General features: G+C 46.5%; 1 protein-coding gene across 1 annotated transcript; it reads left to right on the plus strand.

Moving 5' to 3' along the window:
* The first annotated feature begins 1,251 nt into the window (after positions 1-1,251).
* On the plus strand, positions 1,252-2,526 carry SPATA45 (spermatogenesis associated 45). The gene is made up of 2 exons (XM_074988616.1): positions 1,252-1,492; positions 2,447-2,526. The coding sequence occupies exons 1-2, from the start codon at positions 1,252-1,254 to the stop codon at positions 2,524-2,526; spliced, it is 321 nt and encodes a 106-aa protein (XP_074844717.1).
* Positions 2,527-21,028: the final 18,502 nt, after the last annotated feature.

Consider the following 21,028-nt stretch of genomic DNA (forward strand, 5'->3'; position numbering starts at 1 on the left):
ACCAACAATTCAGAAGAGGCAAAATTAACTAAATAAATTTTTCAAAGCTAATAATTTGTCCAGCTCAAGGAATTGTATTCTACCTTAATTTTCCCTGCAGTTTAATTGGCTTTTCTGTATTTATGAGACATCATCTGAAGATTTCAAAGCATTACTAACTAAAACATTATTACACTTCTAAGGTTTGATTCTAAAGTCATGCTGGTTTTAACACCAATGTAACTCCACTGGTTTCAGTAAAGATTTTCTTGAATTATTCTTGTGTTAATTAGATTAGAATCAGACACCCTGCATTTTTTGTTTGTTCCTAGGATAAGAATATCTGTAAATAGTTTATTTCTATTTTCATCTGTAAGAGCTACAAGGTAAATATTTTAAATATGCATAAGTGATTTAGGAGCATAAGCTCCCCTTTTTTTTCAAATCAAAGCACACTTTTGCTAATATAAGCTGTTATTTACATTGGGAGTGCTTTGCTGCTATTGCATATCAGTATAACTTTGTCAGTAAAGCACACATAGGTTATGTCTCTACCACAGAGCCTGTCAGCATACCTATGTCAACATAGCCCTCTAGTGTAGATGCAGCACATACCGACCTAAGACTTTTGGTCTTTTGTTCAATTTCCTACTTCACTTCAACAGCAAATGCTTCTAATGGAGATGTAGCTTATACAGTCAAAAGATTTGCCAGTACAGCTTGTACCAGTCCCTGAATAATATAAGCTGTCAAATGGACATTTTTCTGGTACACCTGCATGTGCAGTGCAGCTTTTGGAAGCACAGCAATATCTATCAAGGTATGAATTTTTACTACAATGGTAACAGATATAGCTATACCAGGAAAACTTTTAAGCATAAACCAGGTCGTAGGTTCCTAAATCACTTAATCTCTTGAAAATGTTACTCACACATTTTCATCTGATTTAACCAAATTCTGCCCTTGAATTTATTTGTGTGTGGTTCTTATTGAAGTTTTGGGGAACCCCCATCTTCATCCAAGGATACTTGACCCTTAAAGATGCAGAAAATATGAGCTCTGATTAGCTTTACAGCATTGTTACTCCACTGGCTTCAGTTAATCCTGACTTACACTAGCAAAGTCAAAATCAGGCTCGATGTTTGCTGCTGTGAACATGTCTTAAATTTCACTTCCATGGCAAGTGGAGAAAGCCAAATATCCATTTAACAAGGATTTGTTTACTTTTTTAATAGAACATCCACTTACAAGAAAGACTCCCACGTAGATAGGATGGGTGATGCAGAGAAAAAGCGCCTGATTGAACTGAACCTGACAAGGGACTCCTTGTGTATGGTTGAAGGAAAAACTGACTCAACCTGGCTCAGACCTCAGAGGAGACACTTCCCTCAAAGTAATCGAAGTTCACTAGAGAACTATACAGAAAAAGAAGAGGAGCCTGACTGCGGCAGGACTTCCTGGATAACCCTCACTCCTTTTCATCACAAGGAGAGGAGGCACTTTCCAGAAAGAAGTAAGTTGTATACGTTACAGAGAAACAACTGTGGCCAAATTCCATTGCCTTCAGTGAACTTATACCAAAGATAATTTTGGCCCACTATTGTCAATGAAATATGAGTTTACACGGTAATTGTCTTCAGCTGCCACTTCCCAAACAATAAGGGGGAAAGCAGGAGCATCTATCTAAGTATGCCAAAGCACGATACAAGGGCCTTGATTCTGTTACGCTGGTATCATTCTACTGACTGAAATGGATTTACTTCTTATTTATGTCTATGTTAGAAGAGAATCAAACCCAAGGAGTACATTTCAGAGCAGAAGGAAGTTATCCAATAACAAATGTTAAATTACATAGTTTTAGTTATAGGATATTGTAAGTCCCTGGTTTTCTACAGCACTTCATTGGCTTTTTTAAGTGATCAGCTGTCCTGATTTCATGGAGTCAGTCTGACATTTGCGACATTGTCTTACAGAGGTGCCTTTTTCGTCCACACATCCCTGCCGCCACAGTCTTGATTTTTCATACTTGCTATCTGGTCACCCGAGGCAATAGGCAGAAGATTTGTACATCATGTTTAAATTCAAGCTGTGTTTTTGCAAAATTGGGCTACATTCTGCCTTGGCTTGCAAGGGTATCAGATAGACAGACCAGAATCTGTCCCAGTGCACTTTAACATGAACCTTCCACCATTTTATAACTATGGGGAAGCTAAGCTTCACAACACCCCAACATGCAATGATGATGTTGAGGGTATTCTCAAGCCAACCTGATGGCGGAACTATTTCAGTGTCTGATGAAATGATTTTAACAGCACTATACAATAGAGTTTAACACATTTTGTTACTGAGATTAGGTTTGGTTTAGCAAACAGGAGCTCCCTACACGTGTTCTACACCCAGATACTAAGTCTACTCCGTATAGTTGCCTCCTGAGTTGCAAAATGTTACCATCCGTTCATTGTCTATGGATTCCTTCTAAGTTTTTGCCTTTGCTTAGCCCCCACTAAGCCACAAAAACTGTTGTCATTCATGTTAACGGACTGCTGACAGTCTCCATGACAAGCAAACGTTTTGTGAACATCTTCTAATACAATCTACACAACTCAGCACTGAATCGCGGCATGCTCGATCTTTCAAGGTACATGTACAGGGTACAAAGTACTCCCCATATCGCAGTAACAGCTCTGATAACCTGCTCCATTTAATCTTTCTGCCATTCAGTAGCACTACACCTAACAACGAATGGCATTTGGAGTGCATGCTAACAAATGATGTGGTGAAAATCTCTGGAACACAGGATAATTTCTCCTGTCTGCTTCTAGTACTGAATCATTCCAAGCAGATACTGCCACATCAGGAGCAACAGGTGCAATAACACTAGTTATGTGAAACTTATCTAATACTACAGTCTGCTTTCATTTGCTTATTGATCAGATAGTTCTCTTACTGGCTGTTTCTACACATGCCACTTTCTCTGAAAGTGGCATGCTAATAAATGGCCCAAAATATGCTAATGAGGCTTGTATGTAAATTCCCGGCACCTCATTAGCATAAGGTCACATGATCTGGAGTCCGGAAGAGCATCTTCCAGACTCTAAATGACCTTATGCTAATGAGGTGCTGGGAATTTACATAAGCACTTCATTAGCATATTTTGGGTCCTTTATTAGTGGCATATGTAGAAACAGCAACTAACACTTGTCAACAACAAAGGGAAGACTAGAACTCACAGTCTCCTAGTTCTTAGTTTAGGACACTTTTTCCAAGGAGAAAGTGCATGTAAGTGTGGGGAGCGGGAACATGGCTCCTTCTTGCTAGATCCAATCTGGAGGGTCAGTTGGGTGTGAAGCACTGTTTCAGAAGAAGAGAGGGGCTTAGCTGGTGTTAGGAGCAGGTGAAGTGCATTCGTATTGTTCAGGGTTTGAAATGATGGGAAGGCTCTGTCAACACTTACATTCCTCTTTGGAAAGAGCTATGCAAATAAGGCAAATTGAAAATGCAAATGAGGCACAAATTTGCATACCAGAACCTCATTTGCATATTCTTATTTCAAAATAGCTTCTTTCGAAAGAAGAAAACCAGTGTAAACATTGCTCTTTCAAAAGTAAACCCCATCTTCGAAAGAATCCTTCTTCCCATAAAAAAAGGGAAGGATTCTTTCGAAGATGGGGTTTCCTTTCAAAAGAGCAGTGTCTACACTGGTTTTCTTCTTTTGAAAGAAACTATTTCGAAATAAGAATATGCAAATGAGGTGTCAGATATGCAAATCTGTACATCATTTGCATTTCCAAATCACCTCATTTGCATACCTCTTTCAAAAGAGGAATGCAAGTGTACACACAGCCATACTGATCAAGTTCCTCCATACAGGTGCGAGCAGCATTTTCTCTCCCTAATACTTATAAAGTGACCACATTCCAAAGGATTTTCAATGGGACAGCTGTAGGGTGCGAGAAGACATTGTAACGGTCGAGAGTGCAGTCCGACCCCTCTGTGAATCCTCAGGAGAATCTAAACAGACCAGTCTGTGCCAGGTGAAAAGCTGCAAAATAACTAACCCTGCCATGGGAACTCCTGCAGAACAAGGCGCGCTTGCCAAGACTTCAAGCCTACGCTGGCAGTGGGCCACAAGAGATAGTGGTAGGAATGCATAGGCAATTTTAGGCAATCTTATGTTAATAAGATTGTGTCAGGAGGCCTGTTACAGAGCCTCTCCCCGAGCAAAGCTCCAACGCGTCGGGTTTTCCGCCACTGGTGACTGCAACGTCTCCCGTCGCGGGTGTCATGCGCTTTCAATAAACCAAATATAGCACTCGCCTTCTGGGTGCAGCCCCGTTTCTGGGGAACCCAAGCCTGGTTGGCTACAACAGCAAAAGGCACCTTTAAGCTCAGAAGGATCCCTGAAGTTAGGAGCTTGTTCCTGACTACAGAAGTGCTACAAATGTTTTTTAAAAATATAACAATTAACACTTTTAAATGAACTATTTTTTGCTGAGCAGTTTTTGCTCAAGTATAAAAAAACAATCCCAAACAACATCTGAATCAAAGAGCAAACACTGAAATTGTAACTCAGAACATTTCATTTGCCAACATTTCAGAGCAACTAAAACAGGGCAGACTTATACATTCTTCTACAGCTCCTCCTCCTATGATATAAATATAGATAACTGAAAGAGGAATTTGTTTCCATAAATGTTTTCAAACTTTAATTTACCTTGCAGATAATGCCATTTTTGGATGAAGCACCACCTAAAAGCTGTCTTCTTATTAGAGTTCAGAGGCATTTCACAAAAGAAGGAGAAACCAGACGTTACAGGGCTGCTTTTAAAATGAGTTTGGATATCCAACACTGCTAGCTAAGTTCAAGCTGTTGCAACAATAGATCAATTCCCAATTAAACTAATTTCTGACACTCAAAAGTGCATTTCAAAAACAACAATGCACTTCTCTTTCTCTTCACGAAACTTGAACTTAAGGAGAAGACCCAGAAATGAACAAAAGCTGATCCACTGGAACTATTCTCTGCAAAATCTTGATTGTGAAACCTACTGCTTATTTCTAAACTGAATTAAAATTAGAACCTTGCTGTATGTCATGCAGATAGGAGTTATATTTTGTGCATTTCAAGCTGTACATTTCAGTCATTAGAGGTTAACATTTTTAAAATCAATTTCCAAAGAATGTCAGTCCAAATTTAACTCCCCATTACAGTTTTCAGTGCAGAGGTTGCTCTCCCATATCACAGGAAAAATCTAAGCAGCAAAAATGCATTGGGCAGCTAACTCCCCCTATCTCCAAGTTACTTTTTAAAAAAATTAACAATGAATTTTGGGCAACATAATAGCTTTACAATTTCATTATTACCCTGAAATTTCATATTAGCTAAAATCAGATTTTTTCCCATGCTTATTTTTTTTAAAGGTGACAAAAATGTAGAAAGGCTATGGTACATGGGGAATAGATGACTGACTGAGGCAAACATCTCCTTTTCCTCCTACTCCCTCCCCATGCACTTCCCTGATCAGGAGGACATTGATTGCCCAGCCCTCATACCACTCACCTGGTCAGGGAGAACTTCCCATCTCCTGTGAGTAGGGAGGTGTCTGGAGCACAAGCCATTGAACAGGGGGAGAAGTCAAGCAGTGGGGGATCCAGGCAATTATTCCATCTTACAGTATGGGAAATGGAGCTACAGAAATATGAAGTAACCTGTTCAAGGTCACCCAGCAAGTCAGCGACTGACCTGGGACTAGCTCTTCTCCCAGTCACTGCTGGCCCCATTGGCCCACGCTGCCTCCAAAAGACATGTACTGTAGAAATACTTCAGCCCTCTGACAATGTTCCCTCTAATTTTTTCCATCTATGGGCAGAATTAATTTTGTTATGTGCACCAAGACAGGTGTGGATGTGCACCACCAATAGAAACACATGCTGCTCACTGTGGCTGGCTGCTAATCAGCTGGATGGCACCTGAAACTCTCTCAGGCAACTACCCAAGCACTCAGCTTACAGGGAACACTACCCTCTGAGTGACCCAGTGATCCACCCACGGGGCCAGGGAAAACATGTACGCTACAGTGATACAACCACAGGGTGTATGTGGCCTGTTACAGAACTGATGGGAGGACAGAAATTAGGCCCACTGTATTGTTTTATGACCACTAATTGACAAACAACTTCTGAAAGCAACCCTCTTTGGCTTTAGAAGGCACCAACTAAGGGAATGCTGCGGTCTCAATAGCTGTGTCTATGCTAGCCAATTATTTCGAAAACCCAGGCCCTCTTTCAAAAGACCATGCAGAGCATCTACACACGCCATGCGGTCTTTTGAAAACAAAATTGACGGGATGTGCTGCAGGAATCAAAATCACTCTTCCAAATGTGAAATAGAAAGAAGCCCTACTTTCGAAATTCTTTATCAAAAGAGGACATGTGTAGACATGCCGTGCCCCACTCTTTCGAAAGAGTAGCATCCCCCACGGTGGTGATCAGCTGTTAGGTGGAGACATGCTGCCCTGTGCCTGTGGGGCTCTATGATCTGTGTGTGCTGCAGCCCTTAAAGCTGCACGCACCCAGAAACCCTGTTGCAGGAAGCTGAGAGCGTGCAGGCAGCAGCTGCTACACATGCTGCCCCTGCATGCCTCATTGCAACCCAGAGTGGCCCCAGAGTGCGATGGCCAGCACCCATACCAGTCAAGATCCCCAGGTCCAGGGCTCACAGGGGTCCAGGCAGGGGGGGAAGAGCGACCCCTCCTGGGTGGAGTATGAGCTCAGGGACTTGCTGGGCCTATGCCAGGAGGAGGAGGTGCTCCAGGTCATGGGCACAAAGCAGAGGAATGTGGCCACTTTTGCCCAGCTGGCTGAGGGCCTGAGTACCCAGGGTCTCCCTGCCCACACTCCTGACCAAGTGAGATGCAAGGTCAAGGAGTTGCAGCAAGGTTACACCAGGGCTCAGGACACAGACAGCCCCCACTTCGTGCCACTTCTACCGGGAGCTACAGAGCCTTCTGAACCCTGGGACACCACCTCCCCACCTGCCATCCTGGACACCTCATCTGAGGAGCCCCATCCCATGGACAGCGAAGAGCCGGGACCATCGGCCAGCCCCACATCACCCAGGCCAGAGCCAGAGCCAGAGCCAGAGCCAGAGCCAGAGCCAGAGCCAGAGCCAGAGCCAGAGCCAGAGCCAGCCGCAGCTGAGAAGTAGTCAAGCAAGGAGTGGGACCTCGTTATTGACCTCCCCTCCTGCACTTCCAGCCATGCATCAGCCAGCCAGGCATCCCTCAACCTTGGCGGTGGACCCTCAGGTACATACCTGACAGGGCACACACCCCAGATCACAGGGCAGGGGCACCACCCACTTCAACACCCAAATCAACCATGCCCACAATGTGGTTGAGCACGTCTTCGGGCACCTCAAGGGCCGGTAGCATGCCTGGCAGTGGGCGTCCTCAATGTCCCCCAGATCTTGGTTGCCTGCTGAATGCTCCATAATATCATGGAGGGCAAGAGGGAGGCTTTTATACAGGGGTGGGCAGCCAAATCCGGCATGGGCTACCCTCAGCTGGCCACTGTCCCTAGCTGCCAGGCCCACCATGGGGGATCTGTGTCCAGGAGGCCCTGTGTGAATACTTCACCCGGGGTCCCAGTGAGCACCTCCACAGCCACCCCAGCAGGACCACAGCACGCTGCCCTCCACTCAGCGCAGCCCCCATCGCCGTCTCCTGCACACTGCCCTACCATCTCTCGCACACTGCCCCCCACCCACAGAGCACACAGCATGCAGGGTTCTGGGAAAAATAAATGGGTACACTGTGAACTACAAAAACGTGTGCTTAATGCCTTCTATGAATAACATAACCACCACCTATTTACTGGGGGGGAGGGGGCAGACTATATACCAGGGGAGGGAAGCAAACTATTTACAGTGGGAGAGGGACCTGGGTGGCCAGCCCGGTGGGCCATAACACTGGAGCAGGGGTGGAGGGCCATGACCCATGTTGGCTGCAGGGACCTGCACCCTCCCACTGTCTGGGGTCCCTTGCGGGCTGAGAGTGGGCGAGAAGGTCGGGGAGGTAGGGCCAGGGATCAGCCCCAGGCTGGCAGTCAGACACATCAGGGCCCTCTCTCAGGATGCTGGTGGGTGGGGCCTCTCCTGGGGGGCTGGCAGTTGGGGTTGTGGCGGGAGGGGCTGCAGGTGGGGGGTGGGGGGTGGGAGGGGCCATCCAGGCCAGCATCTCCCAGAACATGGCCATCACATTGTGGAATGCCCCCATGAACTCCCCGCAGGCCACCCAGTGCCAGGTGGCCTCCCCCTCTTCAAAGTGGAGGTGCCGCTCCACCGGCTCCATGTGCCGCCAGATGGAGATGGTGATGTGATGGTCCTCTGCTGCCCACCAGTGGCCCCTCCAGGAGCAGGGATGCCTTGGTGCTGGGGGTGGTTCTGGACAGTTGCTGTCCCTTGCCTCAGGGGTGCTGTACAGGATGACAGATGGTGTGAGGCTCTCCCAGCCCTCGGATGGTACAGCTGCAGAAACAGGAGGGAAGAGAGGGAAAGGCCATGAGTACTGACTTCTGCCCTGTGGGCCATGCCCCCCATCCCCCCATGGGCAGCAGGTCTCCCTTTCCCCTTCCCCTGTCCCCCGCTGCATCCAGGTGTACTGATGTCTCAGCACAGGGGGCAGCCACTGGGAGAGCTCCATATAGGCCTATCACTGCATCCAAAAATCCCAGAGACACAGTCATTTTCCTACTCCCGCATGACCAGGTGCTCCTACCACTCCGAGCTGGTGGGGTAGCTCCAGAGTGCCAGACAAGGGAGATACAACCTATGTCCAATTTCCATATGTATCAAAGAAAACTAAATATTAGACTCACTCAGCTCTAACAATATATTCTGATACCCTGTGGCAAGTCACTTAGGTGATACAGGTTTAAAATTTAAATACACATTTTTACATTATGAGAGAGAGACAGCTGAGTTAGTCTGTATTCTATTAAAACAAAAAAGAAGTCATGTAACGCTTTAAAGACTAACAAAATAATTTATTAGGTGATGAGCTTTCACGGGACAGACCCACTCCTTCAGATCATGGCCTTACCAGAACAGACTCAATATATAAAGCACAGAGGTCCAAAAATTGTTATCAAGGTTGACAAATCAGAAAAATTGTTATCAAGGTTGGCAAATCAGAAGAGCAGAGGGACAGCAGAGGTTGTGGGGGTTGTGGGGTGGGGAAGTTAAAAGTTAGACGAAACACCAAAGTATGTAAAAGAGTCCTTATAATGGGTCAGGTAATTGCTGTCCCTGTTCAAAGCACACGTTAATGTGTAGAATTTGAATATGAATGTTAGTTCTCAGCATTCCCTCTGTAGACGGTTGTTGAAGTCCTTTTTCAGTAGAACACAAACTTTCAGGTCTTCAACAGAATGGCCCACTCCATTAAAGTGCTGGCTGACAGGTTTGTGTATTTGGAGTTTTTTGATGTCTGTTCTATATCCATTCATTCTTTGTCAAAGAGTGTTTGCAGTCTGTCCTACATACATGGTGTATGGGCATTGTTGGCACATGAAAGCATATTTGATGTTAGTTGAGGAACATGAGAATGTGCCCGTGATGCTGTAATTAATGTGGTTAGGTCCAGTGATGGCACCTCCAGAATAGATACGTGGACAAAGTTGGTAATGGGGCTTGTTGCAAGCAAGGAAAAGTTCCAGGATTAGTATTATTGTGGTATATCCTGTGGTTGCTAGTGAGAATCCTTATAAGTTTGGGAGGTTGTCTACAGGAAAGAACAGGCCTGTCACCTAGGGTCTTCTGGAGTGTGGCATCATGGTTTAGGATAAGCTGTAGATCTTTAATTATGCATTGCAGTGGTTTGAGTTGGGGGCTGTAGGTAAAGACAAGTAGTGTTCTGTTCTTGGCTCTTTTGGGCCTATCTTGAAGTAGTTGGTTTCTTAGTATTCGTCTGGCCCTGTCGATTCTTTTACTTCTCCCGGGGGTTAATTCAGGTTTATGAATGTTTGGTAGAGATCTTGTAGTTTTCTATCTCTGTCAGTAGGATCAGAGCAGATGTGATTGTATGTCAGAGCTTGACTGTAAATGATGGATCATGTCATGTGTGCATGATGGAAGCTAGAAGCATATAGGTATGTGTAGCTGTCAGTGGATTTCTAGTAGAGAGTGGTATTGATCAGGCCATCAGTGATTTGCACAGTAGTGTCGAAGAAATTCTCTCTCACATGGAGAGGTCAAGGCTTAAGTTGATGGTGGGGTGCAGATTGTTAAAGTATCTGTGGAATTCTTCTAAAGTCTCTTTGCCATGGGTCCAAATGATAAAGATGTCATTGATGTAAGTAAAGAAGGGGTAATGGGGACGAGAGCTGACGAATCGTTGTTCCAAGTCAGCCATAAATATATGAGCATATTGTGGGGTCATGTGGGTGACCATAGCAGTGCCACTAAGCCTGTGGCCTACTGGGGTTCCACTTGTGGTCCCACGGCCCCTCAGCTCTGGAAGCGAAAAGTACAGAGTGGGGATATAGAGTGTATCAGTTGATTCAGGGCTCTGAAAGTGCTGGGAGATAAGGAAAGGAAAAAGAAAGTGCAGGGCTCTAGTGCCCTGGAGTGCAAGAGGTGTGTGGGCTAGGAGGCCAGGGGGGTCATTGCTGCAGGTGGAGCCCCAGTGGGCTGCATACAGCCTGCAGGCCACAGGTTGCCTACCACTGATCTAGCAGGTCAAGAGAAAACCATATTTTCATACCATATCGAAGATGAAATGTACTCTGTTAGTCTAAGCAAATGACAGGAAGCACAGAAGTACCCCTGGCTCTGATTCCAGCTCCTTCTGTGGGCAAATCACATAAGGCCTGATTCACTATGACTGCCTATGGAATTAGGAACACTCAGCACAATAGGGCAGTATTAAGCCCTTAACTTCTCTGCTTTGGTTTCTTCACATGCACAATCTGAAGTCAATGAACATGTAGGTGCCCAGCATTGCTGTGTATTGGATCCTAATGACAAAGCTTTATCCCATATCCTGGGATGGATGAGCACCTGTGAGTTCACAGCATTGGTCTTGAAAGATACATTGGTGCTGCCCAAAGGCAAGGCATGGTTCAACGGTTCTAACAATCTTAATTGTCAATAGCAGCAACGAAGGGTCCTGTGGCACCTTATAGACTAACAGAAAAGTTTAGAGCATGAGCTTTCGTGAGTTAACTCACTTCAGCTTCTTCAGCATCTTTCGTGAGTTAACTTCACTTCACCAGCATCTGAAGAAGTGAGTTAACTCACGAAAGCTCATGCTCTAAACTTTTCTGTTAGTCTATAAGGTGCCACAGGACCCTTCGTTGCTGCTACAGATCCAGACTAACACGGCTACCCCTCTGATACTTAATTGTCAATGTTACCATATGGGTTCAATGCAAGGCCCAGAAAGTACAATTGCTAGACTGTGAAAGTAAAATCTGGGACAGAAGTGAAATGAAAGAGGAACCCATATCTCTGCACGTGAGCTTCTGCCAGAAAGAGAAAAGGGTACTCTTCCTAAGGATAGCCAAGCCATAAGAATCAGAGAAGAGCCTGAGACGCAAAGTATAGGCTGAATACCTGTCTTTCCCATCCCTGAATTTCAAAGCGGGTACTTGAATTCTGTGAACACAGTGACATAAGACCATAGGAACATCTGTACTGGATCAGACCAAAGGTCCATCTAGCCCAATATCCTCTCTTCCAATAGTGCCAGGCGTCCAAGAGGAATGAACAAAACAGATGATCAGTAAGTGATTCCTCCTCTGTCACCCATTCCCAGCTTCTGAAAAAATGGAGGCTTGGGACTTCATTCCTACCTATCCTAGCTAACAGCTATTGATGGAGCTATCCTCTATGAATTCATCTAGCTCTTTTTTGAACCCTTATTAAAGTCCCTGTCTTCACAACATCCTCTGGCAAGGAGTTCCACAGGTTGACCACAGTGAGTGAAGAAATACTTCCTTTTGTTTGTTTTAAACCTGCTACCCATTAATTTCATTTGGTGACCTCTAATTTTTATGTTATGGGAACAAGTAAATAACTTTTCCTCACTTATTTACTTCCTCCATACCAGTGACCTGTGTAGCCCTTGAACCGTAATTAGTCAAGCTTGCTAGATCTTTGTATTGCAGACAGAAGGTGGAAATCAGAATTTACAGAAATGATTTGACTCCCACTGTTTGTTGTAGATGGAAGAAAATATGGTGTGCTTGGCAAACTATACCAAGAAATATCATGATCAGTTGTGCAGGCCACAAACAAGTACTAAATTGGAACTTCTAGCTTCTTTTAAGTCATTAAAAAGTCTAAGACGACCACAATAAAATCTCTGAATTGATCAAATAAAAAATAAAGCTGTTAAGAGCAGTCATGGATGCTGACTGGGTGGCTCATGATAGATTCAACATAAATTTGGGAGCCAAAACACCAGAGGTGAAACTTGACTCTGGCTGTGTCTTGACTAGCCCTGAACTTTGAAGGGGGCATGGTAATTAGGATGTCAGAAGATTACTAATGAAGTGCTGCGGTGCATATGTAGCACTACATTAGTCAAACCTCCCCAACAGCAACTTCAAAGGGGGACTATTGTAGACATTGCCAAAATTTTGCGAACTAAAGGGATTTTGAAGGAGCACAGACGCTTTGAAGTATCTGCGCCTCATTAGCATATCCTGAAGTGTCTCATTAGCATCCCCCTTTCGAAGAGGGGGCTAGTGTAGGCATAGCCTTTGAGGAGTAAAGGGACTTCAATGTAATGCAGACACTTTGAAGTAGCACTGCGGCTACACTCAATCTGGCACTTCCAAGTTTCACACCTCGAAGTTGCTGCAGGGGAGATTTTGACTAAGGAAGTGCTGCGTATGACAGAACTAGAGATTTTCATGGCAGACTATGGATTTTTCTTCTCCATTTACACTCAGCAGACATAACCTCTATTTTTCTTTTATAACCTCCATTGAGGTTCCTTGTTTGTTTCAGGACTCCGCTCACTGAATTAGAAGTGCCACCTGTTGACGAGTGCCAAGAAGCACAGCCTCCTGTGACAGCCATAGCAGAACTGGTGGTATATGGATTTAACTTAATAGGGAAAGTCTTCATTTTTTTCTGTGTGTGGATGTGGGGAGGGAGTTGCTCAAGAAAAAGAGGAAGATAGTGAAAGATCAGAGAGGAGATGATCAGATGATCAGATGATCAGAGAGGAGCAGATGAGAGAAGATAGTTTAAAGTAAATGGATTTAAAATAAAATCAAATAACTGTATTTATACAAACATCTGCAAAATGTCAGATTTTGATCTCAGTCAGCCCATTGTTAATCTGGAGTAATTCCACAAAACTGAATCAATTCACTCTAGATTTACACTCCTGTAACTGATACCACAATCTAGCTCCATGTCTTCTGAATCCAAGCACGCTCTCTTCCCTCTTTGTGTCTAATTTCAGCATGGTGCTATCATCAGTTAAATATTGTTGTGTGTGTCCCTGTTAGGCAGTAAGAAAAGTTCTTATTCAGAGGATCCTGGCTTCCTAAGAAATTACTCCTCTCACCCCCATGCCTCCCCGCCCAAAATTCCTGCCTTAGACAGACTACAGACAGAGCTAGTCCCTTCTCAGTAGGCACTGCAATCCTAGAATACACCTTAGTCACAAGCTGCGAAACTAAGAGGTTGTGCTCCACTAAAGATTGCAGGGCCAGGGAAGGATGCAGTTTTTGAAATAATCACTTCCTCCGGTGGCAAAGAGTAGGGGAAGATCCCCACTCCTCTACCCTATGCATCCAGCAGTGAGACCACAGGGAAAGGCAATTCGTACACAATCTCATCCCCTCCCCCAGCAGTTTGAGGCCCTGTAGGGTGAGCCCTACTTCTGCCTGTATGAATGCTGAAGTGACTTCCATCTCCTCCGGCTGGGAGTCAAGGCAGGGACACTATTGGAGTTGAAAGTTTTATTCTCTTTATACTTGTATTTTAGATTTTATCATGTAGCAATGTAAGATAACATATTAACACATTTAGCATTTTATGATTTTTATTAATTAAGTTCTTTTACTGAATATACGCCCTTTGTTTTAAAGTTTGGTGAGTTCAGTAGGTAAGTAGACAGAGTTCTGATATTGTGTCTACGTTAATGTGCTTAGCAAAGTGTTGAAGGCTGAAATCTTAATTGCTTGATTTACAATGCTTGTTATTTTGCCCAATATGAGATACTGTGGTACAATGCTTTTGTTTAAAAGTCCTTGTAACACTTTTTGTTTACATGTGAAAGTGGTATGTCTGTGTCAAGGTAAACGTGCGAAGGTTATCCTCAGAGTTAGATGGCCAAGAAAGGAGGGGCAAAGCATGGGTGAAAACAGACTTAACGGAGTCAGAAAAGAACCATCAGCACAAGAAATGATCAGATTGGCAGATTGAGAACTCTAAAGCATGGAGCAGTCACCCCTAAAGATGATTAATTACAGGATGAGACTTTTGGAGATGTTTGGGAACAATTGCTATAAAAAAGACAACACACTGGTCATGGACTGACACAGCAGAATCCATAGACTTCAGCAGAAAAAACAGAATTATAAAAGCAGGGTGCTTTGCCATGGGACTTTGGGATCATCTTGCCACCAACCCCAGGAGAGCATCGGATCATGACCGACAAGGCCCAGCTCCACCTTTGTGATCTATCTTGTTGGCCACTAGATTGATCCAGACTCTGGACTGGCAATTATAACCTTGTCTGGCGGGACTGTGTGCATGGTGGGTGTGTGTGTGTGTGTGAATGACTGAAAAGCACATGCTACTCCTGTAATCTCAATAAATGTGGTGTACTGCCTTTTCCCCTATAAAAGATCTCATGTACTTAGTTTAAGCATAACATGACAGATAGGGCACAGATAGAGTTTAGGGATTGCTCCTTTTTATGCGAAGGAGATTCCCCATTAACCACTGAATGTGCTCTCTTCTGTGTAAATGAGACTGAGCATGCAGCTAAGGCAGGGGGCACTGCCTTGTCTGATGTTGCCACTGGTGATAGTGGCAGCAGGGATGCGAGGTGACCAGGATCTGCTCTGGTCTGAAGGAGCACTTGAGAGAAAATGGTTTGATGACAAAACCCTCAGGCTCGCCTACATCAGCTGTCAGTCCCCAAGTGACAGTAGCCTGTGCTGTGCTAGCCCCACAATACAAGCAGAGGAAGTGCTTGACTGACTCGCAGTTGGCAGTGCTTTAAGGGATTTGACAGCATTTGACAGAAAGCCCCACTCTGGGGGGAAATGCTGAAAGAAAAGCTGTTGAAAGAAAATCTGTTCAAAAAGAAAAGTTTGGGTTTTTGGGTTGAGTTTTTTTCCCAAAAATTATGAAGGGTTAAAAAATGAGTGCTGCAGCTGAGGTAAAAGCTGAGGAGGGTGATTCTCCTCAGTGGCAGCTAAGAGGGGTCACCTGAGGGGGCATGCAAGATGAGGAGCCCGCACTGCCTCCATGTCTGAAGGAGGCACTCGCTATTCTTTCTTTTTCTTCTTCTTCTTCTTTGTGAAGAGAAGTTTTCAAAATAAAAGACAAAATGACCAAAAGCTAGCTTCAATGACTAAGAAACAAACAAGGAATCAAAAGATAAATGGTTAGCGGTCTCTCTCAGGAGAACTGCAGAGCTCACGGCAGGTTCTGACCACCGCCAGAGGTGGCAGAGAAGGAACTGAGGGGAGCTTATCAGCACATGCTCATTACCCCTCTAGCTCCAGCAAGCTAAGTGCATTTGCCTGCTAGCTATCAAGCCACCGCAAAGAAAAACCTTACGGATAGGTGTGCTGCACCACAAAAACACCTAAGGTGGACGCACCCAGGGACACTCCTCGAAGAAGAACAAATCTAATTCTAGCAACAAGAAGTCCTGTGGCACCTTATAGACCAACAGAAATTTTGGAGCTTAAGCTTTCGAGGGCAAAGACTCGCTTTGTCAGATGAAGTGGGTCTTTGCCCATGAAAGCTTATGCTCCAAAATTTCTGTTAGTCTATAAGGTGCTACAGGACTTGTTGTTTTTGAAGGTACAGACTAATGTTTCTACCTATTTGATACCAATTCTAGCAGAATGCTTGGCGTGCTTTTCACCCATCTTTGGTGCTCCCCTGAGTGGACAGGGAACTACACTGCGTTACATACATGTTTAGTTTGGCAAGTATGTGGAATGCCTAATATGACAATATTTGCAATTCCGCTCTACGTATTGATGTCATATCTGCTTGCTTGACTGAGCCTAGGACAGATTGAAATGTACCATAAGCAGGGCTTACCCATTGGATGCTGTACAAATGTGGATTGCAGACACTTATGCAAGACTTGTAGGATGAAATCTGCTAAGAGTGGAAAACAAACTGTCTTTTTTCCCTGGTGGCCATCAGATTTGCATCCCAGACTGCTGAAGAATCTGAATAGTGAATGTTAATGAGGGAAAGAGGCTCTCTCTCTTTTCATAGCCCATCTAGTTATTTATTTAATCCTGGAATCCCCAGATATTGGAGAATTACAATGCAATGTAGGGCCCAGTCACTTGGGGGCTGATGCATGATTGTACCCTAGAGCCTGTCTTGACCAACCCACAACACACACACAGTTTATCTAGTAACAGAGAGGGAGCCGTGCTAGTCTATACGCTATCAAAACAATAAGCAGTCAAGTAGCACTTTAAAGACTAGCAAAATAGTTTATTAGGTGAGCTTTCGTGGGGCAGACCCACTTCTTCAGACCACTTGGCGGCGGGTGGAGCAGGCAGGGCGGGCAGAGCGGCGGACGGCGCGGCTTGAGGGGCCAGGTAGTCCGTGATGCACTCAAATCTGCGCATAAAGGCCCCCCATGCCTCCTGGCGCCAGGCCAGCACCCGCTCCTGCAGATGGAGGCGCCGCTCCTCCACCCGCAGGCGCTGCTCTGAGACCTCCAGCTGCTGCCGGAGGATTGCCAGCAGCTGGGGGTCCATCGCCATCCTCGGATGGTGCTGGGTCCGCCGTCGTCCCCGCCCTGGGGCTGGTCGGTGCTCCGCCAAGGGGCTGGCCTGGAGTGATGGCCCCGGTGCGCTCTCCGGGACCACTGACACCTCGCCGGTGCTCTCCGGTCCCTCCGATGGTGCAGCTGCGGAACACAGGTGGGGAAGAAGAGTGGAGACAGCCGTTAGTGTGGGCCCCGAGCCGTGGCCCTTGTCCCCCCCACCCTTCTGCTGCTGGTTTCCCATCCCCATCCCTGGGAGATGCTGATGATGATGATGGGTGTCCCACCCCCTCCCCCCAGGGGACCCTAGGTTCCGCTCCCCCCATCCCCAGGGATGGGGCATGGCACTGTCATGCTCGGGGGGCAGGGGCTGATGCACTCTTCTAAGGGACATGCCACTGCTGTCCTTGGGGCCATGGTCATCTGGGCATGTGGAGGGCCCTGGTCATGTCTGTTGCCCCTGCCCCTCAACCCCGGGGGGGTGTGCACCGGGGGGGTACATACCTGACGGTCTGCTCCCATGGTCGGGGGACACCCGGTGGGCGGATGCCCTGCCGGAGCTCCGGGACAGGATGGCGATCCAGAGCCCCCAATCGCTAGAGGAGGATTCCCCCTCCTCCTCCTCCTCCTCCGGCATCCCTGGGGTGCGGGGCTTGCCTCCGGGGCAGACTCCACCTCTGGGGCCTGCTGGGGCTCGTTGGCCGAGGTGTCAAGAGTGGCCGGAGGGGAGTAGGTGTGCCGGGGGCCCAGGATTTCCCTGAGCTCCCTGTAAAAGGGGCAAGTGATGGTGGCGGCCCCAGATCAGCTGGCCGCATCCCGGGCCCGGGCGTAACCCTGCCACAGCTCCTTAACCTTACTCCTGACGTGGTCAGGAGTGTGGGCAGGGTGACCCTGGCCGGCCAGGGTCTCGGCCAGCCGAGCGAACACATCCGCGTTCCGCCTCTTGCTCCCCATTACCTGGAGCACCTCCTCCTTGCTCCAGAGCCCCAGCAGGTCCTGAAGCTCGGCCTCCATCCAGGAGGGGCCCCGCTGCCTCTTCCCCAGCTGGCTGCCAGCCTGCGAGCCCTGGCTCCCCTTGCGGGGGGTGCCCTGGGGGCGGTTGGGGGGCTGGCTGGCTGCCATGGGTTCAGGCTGTTGGGCTGCGGCTGCTGTGAGACGTGCAGGCTGGCCACGTGGCTGTGGTGCTGCCTGCACGCTCTCTCAGCTTCCTGCACAGGAAGGCAGGGGGCGGGGACCTTTAAGGGGCCACTGCACGCGGCGACCATTGAGCTCAGGGGCTGGAGAGAGCGTCTCTCAACCCCTCAGCTGATGGCTGCCATGGCGGACCCCGCTATTTCGATGTTGCAGGACGCGCATCGGCTACATGTGCCCTACTTCGATGTTGAACATCGAAGTAGGGCGCTATTCCCATCCCCTCATGAGGATAGCGACTTCGACGTCTCGCTGCCTTACGTTGATGTCAACTTCGAAATACCGCCCGCCACGTGTCGACGTGGCGGGTGCTATTTCGAAGTTGGCGTGGCTACTTCGAAGTAGCCGGCACGTGTAGACGCGGCTTTTATCTAGTTTTCCACAAAGGTGGACCGAAACCAGAGCTGCTTATCTGGAGCCTTAAATGCTGGCTGCTCAGATAAAATGGGTCTCAGATGGGTATCGTCTGGATCATTCCTGCCTCATCTTTTAAATGTCCATTACATTTCATCACCTCCACTGAGAGACTATTTACCTGCTTGCTGGGACAATTTTCTTGACAGAACCTCCCTTCATCTCATTTCATCCCTATACTCCTATGTGTACTGTCCAAGTCCACCTAAAATAATTCCCCCTCCCTTTTAATATTTATTGGTACAATGAAGGAAAGTTCTCAATTTTACTAATGTGAATACTTTATTTGAATGAAGAAACAAGTACACTTCCCCTATCTAACATCTTCCTCTGTTGACTTTTTGAATGTTCTGATGACCTCTTGGAATGTGAGCTTTGTTGTCACGGTGCATGTCATAAAGGATCCAGACGTGTCATACATGCTAATCCAGCCTGGTTTACTGTGTGTGACCTAGCAACCATCATTCAGGGTAGACCTCTGCCTCTGAATACATCTCTCTCCCTTCTTCATCTCCAAGATAAAGTATTTCTAATATGCCAATATTCACTGTCATTTGATATTTTTGAAGCCACTTATGATGTTACTGTTGTTAACCTATATGACATTCAAAGCATTAATATGTCCCTACAGCACCTCCACCCAAGTCATTAAGCAGGATTTCCTTCTCTGAAGGGTAAATGTAATTGAAAGACAAAGGCTTCTGTAAAACAATAAAAGTACCCTTTCTGTGGGTGAGATGGGATTTTAAAGCCCCAGGACTGTAAAGCCGCGTCTACACGTGCCGGCTACTTCAAAGTAGCCGTGCCAACTTTGAAATAGCGCCCGCCACGTCTACACGTGGCGAGTGCTATTTCGAAGTTGAAATCGACATAAGGCGGCGAGACATCGAAGTTGCTATCCTCATGAGGAGATGGGAATAGCTCCCTACTTCGACGCTGAACGTCGAAGTAGGGCACGTGTAGCCGATCCGCATCTCGCAACATCGAAATAGCGGGGTCCGCCATGGCAGCCATCAGCTGAGGGGTTGAGAGACGCTCTCTCCAGCCCCTGCGGGCTTCTATGGTCAATGTGTGCAGCAGCCCTTAGCCCAGGGCTTCTGGCTGCTGCTGCTGCAGCTGGGGATCCATGCTGCATGCACAGGGTCTGCAACCAGTTGTCGGCTCTGTGGATCTCGTGCTGTTTAGTTCAAGTGTGTTTGGGAGGGGCCCTTTAAGGGAGCGGCTTGCTGTTGAGTCCGCCCTGTGACCCTGTCTGCAGCTGTTCCTGGCACCCTTATTTCGATGTGGGCCGCTTTGGTGTGTAGACACTCCCCTGCAGCGTCTACTTCGATGTACTACTGCCCAACGTCGATGCTGAACATCGACAGCACCAGCCCTGGAGGACGTGTAGATGTTATTCTTCGAAATAGCTTATTTCGATGTTGCTACATCGAAATAAGCTATTTCGATGTAGCATTCCCGTGTAGACGTAGCTGAATTCATGTTATTAATGCTCACTGGTGACTCTCACCTGGGCTTCAGAGCAGCTCTACAGGAAAATAATATACTTCATCATGTTCCTCTACATTAAGGACTTGTGCTGCTGGACAGCAGCTTTCCTAGCCAACTCAAAGGAAAATCTCCAAAGGCCCATCTAGACTAGGCAGCTGCCTGGGCAGGGGAGCTGGATTTGAGACAGTTCAAGTTTATGGGATACATTGAACCATACCAGTGTTTCAAAACCAAGCTATGTAATCTTATGTGCATAGGTGTGTACTGGGCTCATACTATGCTTGAAGCCCTGGCACTAGCACTGAATCTGCTGCTCAGAAGTGTATGTATTACCCAAGCTTGGCATTTAAGAGACTTGAACATTCATGTGTCTCAGATGAAAACCAAAAGAACTAAATTCTGTTTTCAAAATGATTCAGAGCCAGAAACAGAACAAAGCTTGGGCTCAAGGATTTTGGCCCTTTGTGTCCTCCAGGTCAGCTGTGGCTATTAGAGGGAAGTAAGAGAGAGAGAGAGACAGAGAGAGAGAGACAGAGAGAGGGAGAGACTACTGTTCCTCCCTTCTGTGAGATGTCTTGACCTACTGGATCTGTGCTGTCTATACATGCAACCACTATGCTCTTGATGTATCCGTGTTCTCCCACTTACCAATGTGATCTCTGCTTTTGCCGCATGTTTCAATTTTGATCAGATCTCAGAGCCTTGTGCCAGATGCATTGGGATTTGTTCTATATTACCGTTAAGATCATCCTGCAGAAGGTTTTCCAGAGAAAACCAGTTTTTTGAGACCCACTGATACTTCCCGCTTATGATAATCAGCATTCCTGTGTTCCCCAAACCAAATGAATGGGCAAAATCTGAAATGGACTATAACTATTCTTTCACGGGCAAAGACCCGCTTAGTCAGGTCTATATCTGTTAGTCTATAAGGTGCCACTGGACTTATTGTTGTTCTC

The sequence above is a fragment of the Carettochelys insculpta genome, chromosome 3 (genome assembly GCF_033958435.1).
Source record: "Carettochelys insculpta isolate YL-2023 chromosome 3, ASM3395843v1, whole genome shotgun sequence".
NCBI classification, from domain to species: domain Eukaryota; kingdom Metazoa; phylum Chordata; order Testudines; family Carettochelyidae; genus Carettochelys; species Carettochelys insculpta.